The 7,102-nt window shown below is 45.9% G+C and overlaps 1 protein-coding gene across 1 annotated transcript; it reads left to right on the top strand.

The window, feature by feature from the left end:
* The first annotated feature begins 623 nt into the window (after positions 1–623).
* LOC123183381 (uncharacterized) lies at positions 624–3,389 on the top strand. Its single transcript, XM_044596179.1, has 4 exons — positions 624–853; positions 989–1,136; positions 2,761–2,879; positions 2,991–3,389. Exons 2-4 carry the CDS (start codon positions 999–1,001, stop codon positions 3,136–3,138), a joined length of 405 nt encoding a protein of 134 aa, XP_044452114.1. The 5' UTR covers positions 624–853; positions 989–998; the 3' UTR covers positions 3,139–3,389.
* The last annotated feature ends 3,713 nt before the right edge of the window (positions 3,390–7,102 follow it).

The following is a 7,102-nucleotide window of genomic DNA, read 5'->3' as shown; positions in this document are numbered from 1 at the left end:
TGAGTCACCTCAAGAGCTACGTGAACGCCTAAATACTCTTGCTTGTGAAATTGAAAGATTTGAGTGTGAAAGGGGAGGTGATGGTTTCAGTATAACCAACAACAAATTCCTTGTGGAGAAGTTACTCACAGTTGTTGCCACTGACTATAAGAACACGGTTTGGTCCATAAGACGCGAGCATGGGTTCTCAACCGTGACTGCCGATGATGTGTTTGCTACCTTCTTGCAATATGATGAGTATGATCTCAAAGTAAAAGACAACTTGTTATGCAAGAAGGAAGTCAAAAGACCAACTTTGCTTTGAAGGCCAAGCAAGAGTGACGAAGAAGAAGGTGATGATGATAAGTTGACTCGGATGTGTGTCCCTCATACAATTAAATGACACAGGAAAAAAAGAAAATAACCGATGGGGAAGGAACATAAGAGAAGAACTGCGAAGGGTCTGACGCTGCAGGGGTATGCGATTGCTTTCCCAAATATAGTTTTTCTTTTTACTCGGAAAAAAATAGTTTTCTTTTAGTTTTTTTTTTGAGAACTAGTTTTTCTTTTAGTGGATCCCAAAATATAGTTCTGCCAAAAATAGAAGGAAAGGACAAAAATATAGCCTACCGAAATCTACACGGAGTGCAACCCAGTTGGGCCGAAACCTCCAAGAACAAGAACTCGGCAAGAACAAGGACTGCATTGAGCCGGGCCGGGTCGCAAGATTATAAGTTGGCGCACCGCACTCCCGACCAGACCCACATCCACTTTCCCCGTCTTCTTTCATTCTTCTCGGCGGAGGCGACAGGAAGGCGGAGGCGACAGGAAGGCGGAGGAACCCTAGCCGCGGAGGAACGCCCAGATCCCCAAGGTACGCTCACCAAAACCTACCGCATTCCCCCGATCGATGATGTGTGTGCTCGTATGGGTGGGTGGGGGAGCCGCGGCTGGCCGGCGGTTGTGATTCGTGACGGACTTATCCTAATCCCTAACCAATTGTTGGCAGGCCGGCGACGATGGCGATGGCGGCGGTTCGCTGCGCCGCGAGGAGGCTCGGTGGCTCCCTGCTCCAGCCAACGCAGGCGGCGGTCGCGGAGGAGGGACGCCGCCTCGTGCCAAGCAGGTTCATGCGCTCCCGCCACCTCTCCACCAAGGTATCCTAACCAAAATCGACATCCTTTTGTCTCATGATTTGTGTATCCCATGGCATCAAGTATCGATGTAGCCAGCCATAATCGAATTCTGTGCAATCGAAACAGCAGCATGGCATGTGTCTCTTGTACTAGTTACTAGCTAGAAACAAGAGCAAAATTACTTTGTTATCCCCTGTCCGGCGACGCATCTTAACCAAAATTGACATCTTTCTTCTCATGATTTACCTGCCGAACATCAAAGGATCGAAGTAGCCTGCGATTAGCGAATTCTGTGCAATTGAAACAGCATCATGCATGTGTCTCTTCTACTTGTAGTTGGGGGAACTTGTACTAGTTTCCCCCCAGCTACAAGTATTTCGGTATAGAGTAGTAGAAACAAGAGCAAAACTACTTGGTTATCTCCTGTCCGGCGAGGCATCTTAACCAAAATTTACATCTTTCTTCTCATGATTTACCTGCCGACATCAAGTATCGATGTAGCCTGCGACTATCGAATTCTGTCCAATCGAAACAGCAGCATGCATGTGTCTCTTCTGTTGGCTACTAGCTAGAAACAAGCGCAAAATTACTTGGTTATCTCCTGTCCGGCGAGGTATCTTAACCAAAATTGACATCTTTCTTCTCATGATTTATCTGCCGACATCAAGGATTGATGTAGCCTGCGATATTCGACTTCTGTGCAATCGCAACAGCAACCTGCATTTGTCTCTTCTATTAGCTGCTAGTAGAAATACTTGCTACTTATCATCGTCATACTTGTTTAACCTGACATGAACCTGTACATCCACTTGGACTGCATGCAAACCATATCTATCATTATAAGCAACTTGTTTTCCTGCTTAATCTGAGCATGGCCTTTTACCATCTCATCTTCTGTTTGAGGCACTTCCTAGTATTACTACCTCTGTCCCAAACTAGTTGACTCGGGTTTGTCTAGATACTTCCGTATCTAGAAAAATCTAAGTCTTACTAATTTGGGACGGAGGGAGTATGATTCTGCGACCTCATTTATCCATTGTACAGTAGCTACCTACACATGCACCCCATGCATTCTGTATATATGTATCCCACGACATCCAAGGATCGACCTAGCCTGCCACACTTGAATTATGTGCAATCAAAGCAGCAACATGCATGTGTCTCTTGTTTTAGCTACTATAAACAAGAGCAAAATTACTTGCTTTATCATGATCATACTTGTCTAGCCTGACCTGAACCTGTACATCCTGACGTTACTAGCAACAGGAATACATGCATGCAAATCATAGCATCAAGCAACCTGCTTTGTGAATCATTAATTGCAACGCATAAGACTATTGTTGCTGCGGTTTTGAAACCATCTCATCATCTGCTTAGTTCCTAGTATGATTCCGTGACTTCATTTATCCATAATGCAGTAAGTATGAATGATTCTGCCGGGACTAGTTGCTACACATGCAAACCTCTTCTTACCTACTCCCTCCGTAAAGAAATATAAGAGCGTTCAGATCACTACTTTAGTGATCTATAAACGCTCTTATATTTCTTTACAGTGGGAGTCATTACCAATCGCAATCAGCGCTTACTTGGTGATTGATGGTGCAAAGCAAGTGCAGTGACCATTGTGTATGTGTATCAAATCCAGCATGCTAGCGAGACCTGGATGGAAAAGAAGATGCAGAAGTTGAGATCTATGTGGGCCCAGTACAAGGCGGACATAGAGAGAAGGATGAGGGAACCTCCAGAAGAGGATGAGTTTAAGTTGTAAGTACAATGCCAGACGAACAAACAAGATGCATGCATCCTTAATTTCCTGTTTGTTTGCTTGTTTGATACACATATAATCTCATTTGACCTACCTCTTTCTACCTGCAGGCTTGTCGAGTCCTACGCACGTACGATTGATGGTGTGGTCCATGGAACTGCCAAGATGGCACTTCTCTGCATCATTCCATTTGCCCTTTTTGCCGGCGACAACAACAAGGGGGTAGAAGCAGAGTCTGTTACCAAGGAAGACCAGTGAAGACAAACATCCAAAGACGAGAACCAAAGATGGACCCCTACTTGTTTTCAGTTAAATTATGATGACCTGCAGTTTCGCTAGCGAGCACTATGCTATCGTTGTGATTTTGTGTAACATGGTACCATCTATTCGACATGAAACTTGTAGGTTGATGAGAACATGCATTGCATAGCTTGTATGGTCACTGGCATGCATTTTGCTGCTACTGGAGTGCTTGAATCAACTTAGAGGTGTTAACTCTTCTTCTGAAACTAATTGTGTGACGTTATCCTTTCACTTCATGACTGCCCTGTGTTTTTCCCCATCACCAAAGGGGCGGGCTCGTCTTGTACAGATCCTCTTAACTTCATGGCTGCCCTGTTTTTCTCCTGTCACCAAGGGGCGTGCTAGCCTTGATCTATTCATTCTGCGCGTTCTTTCTCATCAACATGAGGTTATTTATTTATTGATTCAGCACTCTTTTACAAACCTGTTGAAAAACATGGGGAGACTAATAATAATACTTCGAGAGCATGGTTAAATAAGAAAGAAGAATATGTGTGGAAATAGCGTCGAGTAAGGTTCAATCCTATTCACCGGGATCCTCAAATTCAAAAATCAAAACAACTGTGAATTTTTAGAGATTTCTCGAGTCAAGCAAAATTCTTATTTTTGACCCATCAAAATCGACATATTCAAGTGTGACTAGTGAAGGTGGATGTACCCTTGCGTCTCTTAGAGAGGATCATTCTCTTCAGGCATTTGAGAACATGCTTTAAACAAGAAGACGAACCTGTGTGTGAAGTCCCCCCCCCCCCCCCCCCCCCCCCCACCTAGGGTTCCCAAGTCCTCTGGTGGCCACTGCCGTGAGTTCCCTAAGGAAACCTCTTCCCTAAGCGATCAACGTTTTTCTCTTTACCTTTTGCCACTCGAACTGATCACGGGGCCAACTTGGTTGGCCGCCGGTCTTGGAAGGCAAGAGTGAGGGTTCGGAGGCAGGAAGGGGAGATCGAGACTGATGGAGAATTCATTGGAGGCTAGTGACTCAGGTGGAAAGAAATATGATGGTTCTAGTGTTCTCGTGGCGAGATTTTTTTTTTAAAGAAAGTTCTGCTAGCGGTACATTATTTGTTACACTATTCTTGTGATTCACAAGAAAGTGCATGTTTTGGTGCTGAACTGAACTTCACAAAACAATTACTAGTTGTTAATGTACATGAATGTCTTATTTACCCCCATATAATAATACAAAAGTTCCTTTTCAAATCCATGTTTTTGAAGATTATTTTTGTTATGCCTTCTAATCAAGTGTTTGCACGCAGTCCCTGGAATGGGTTTTGACATCATGTGGCTAGGCACATTAGTTGCAACCTCCCCGATCGATGATGAAGCAAAACCAAATCACGTTCTTTTGTTAGAAATCAAGGTCAATTTTTTTCTATTTTTATGTTAAAAATGACATATTTATGGTGTTCAGAGTTTCCTCATTTGTTATATACTCCTTAAACAGGGAAAGTAGGATAGGCCAAACAAACTTCGTTTGATGTCTATCAGACCTTTTGATTATGCTGAGGCATGCCACTCTTACCTATAATGCTTATTTAAGCAAGTGTTTTTAAGTTTCTCACAATTTGGAATGTGTCCTCATGACCCGGCCTCAATTTCCATTTCAATAAAATTGCAAGTTTTAGGTTTTCAGTTTAGTATTTCAGATGTTGTCCCTTTTCCTATAAGCATGTGGCCTTCGTGTGAATGGTTCAATAATATCGTGTTTGTCGGTTTTCCTAGTCTGGTAAAATTCCGTTGTTTAAATAGAAATATGTTATCCTCAGTTTCAGGTAAGGAATCTGACTGAAAAAAAAATTAATCAACCAACAACAAGTAGATTAGAACCCAGACTTCCATTAATTCAAATCAAGGTAAAATATTAGTACAAGTGCTCTGTGAAAAAATGATTTTTTCTTTGAAAGTTCTCATACTGTTCTGCATGTTGGCTACTCTTGGTTTACAACAATGAACCAACATCTATTTGGTCAGAAGTATGCTGGCGAGGTGCCTCAGGCACTGCTGTATTAATTGCTGAAGTGATCATCCCAGGCTTACACATCGAACTCATTGCCTCTTGTTGTAAGGTCGCGAACCGCCAATATGTTATCATTTTCTCAAAAGCTACATGAGGTATTTCGCTATGTTTAAGAAAAGGGAAAACTTTGTTTTTGCCACTCTAGTTTTTGCCCACTTTGCTTATGCCATTCTAGAATTTGACATTTCAGTTTTGCCACTCGTAGCTTTTGACAATACATCACAATTGCCATTCCATGGCAAAAGTACAATTTTCAGAGTGGCAATTGTGATACATTGTCAAAGCTAAGAGTGGCAAAAGTGATATAAAAATTTATTGCTTTTGCCACACAATGGCATTTGTGATGTATTGTCAAAAGCTAAGAGTGGCAAAAGTGAAATGTCAAATTCTAGAGTGGCATAAGCAAAGTCGGCAAAAGCTAGAGTGGCAAAAACAAAGTTTTCCCAACAAAGAAATAGGCAAAAACGGAAACTAGCAATGGGCACTATATTAATATGTTGGTCCATAAAAATAATATAAAATTGCACCAAAACCATGTAGAATTCTTGTAAATATAGCATGAATACTTCATAAATTATAGATACATTGGGGACATATCATTTATCTATGGTGATCCACCGTGTATAGCTTTCATGTAATTTATTCTTCGTACAGTTGGAAAACTCAACAACTATAAGTTATAACTCTGTAATACTAAGTATCAAGAAACAACTTTATAAATAACTTTTTGCAAAGATGGTATTTTCCTACTTTCACACCTATTTTGCCTAAGAATATAGGATATGGCACCACTGAAGTGATGAAACTTCTCACATGACCCAAAACTCACTGGACTGTGCAATATAAGAGCATCTTCAGCCGCGCCCCCAACAAGGGCCGCCAGGCGATTTTTAGGCCGCCGGCGCTGAAAAATCGGCCCAGTTGCGCCCCCAAAGGCCCTTTTTTCGCCGGCTCGGGCCGAAATTGGCGCCGGCAGACCCAGGCTGAACCCGGCGCGCTGGGGGCGCTTGGGGGCGCCGGCCGAATTGTTTTTGGCGTGAAAATAGGCGGGCCCTCCTTGGCAGCGACTCGGCTCTTCCTCGTCGCTTCGTCGTCCTCATCCCTCGGTTCCCGCGGCGGAATCAATGCCAAAGCTGCCGCGCGCTGCCGCGCCGGTCAGCCTCCTCCATTGATGCGTCACGGGCGGCACAATGAAGACGGGACGACGCGCGTCCCCCGCCCGCCACGCGTACGCGCGGCGCCTCCGCCTATATAAGCCGCACCCAGCACGCCGGTGATGCACAGACTCTCCACCGCCGACGCCTCGTTCCTTCCCGTTCCTCCCTCTCTTCTCGCCATTTCCTGTTCAACCATGGCCGAGCGCTTTCCAGGCGATGGCGCGGCGGCGAACGGCTTCGGCCGCCGCCACCTTCACGAGGACGAAGCTCGGCTCCTCTATGAGGCCGAGTACCCCGTCCCGCCGAACATGCGGGTGCCTGGGGCGTGGAGGATCAGCGCCGGCGGGGTCCCGGTGCCACCACCGCCCACCGGGGCGGCGCAGCATGCGGAGATCGCGCGTATCCGCGCCTCTCTGCCGCAGGCGGCGAGGAAAGGTCCGCGGTACGTCCCCGACAGCCCGCTGTGGGAGCCCTACTTCCGTCGTCGCCATGCCGAGCAGCTCGAGGCCACCAATGGCGTCGTGCCTTCCGGAAGGCTCAACTCCGAAGGCCGCCGCTGATGGTGGGGCGTGCCCGGCCGCACGCTGGAGGCTGTCCTCGAGTACATCAAGGGCGGCAACACGCCCAGGCTGGAGTACCCCGCTCCCCCGTCCTTTTCCCGCCGGCATGGGAGCTCGTGGATGCCGAGGCGCATGGACCCGGGGGCGTCCTCCTCCTCGTCCGACCGTTCGTCCGGCTCTCCCTG

Source organism: Triticum aestivum, chromosome 1D, assembly GCF_018294505.1.
Source record: "Triticum aestivum cultivar Chinese Spring chromosome 1D, IWGSC CS RefSeq v2.1, whole genome shotgun sequence".
NCBI classification, from domain to species: Eukaryota; Viridiplantae; Streptophyta; class Magnoliopsida; order Poales; family Poaceae; genus Triticum; species Triticum aestivum.
This window is presented reverse-complemented; position numbering and strand designations above follow the sequence as displayed.

Excerpts from the sequence above, each read along its gene's own strand:
- LOC123183381 (XM_044596179.1), top strand. The coding sequence starts at position 999 with ATGGCGATGGCGGCGGTTCGCTGCGCCGCGAGGAGGCTCGGTGGCTCC. Across the intron at positions 1,137-2,760 it reads CCCGCCACCTCTCCACCAAG|CATGCTAGCGAGACCTGGAT; the intron begins GTATCCTAACCA and ends TATCAAATCCAG. Across the intron at positions 2,880-2,990 it reads GAAGAGGATGAGTTTAAGTT|GCTTGTCGAGTCCTACGCAC; the intron begins GTAAGTACAATG and ends TTCTACCTGCAG.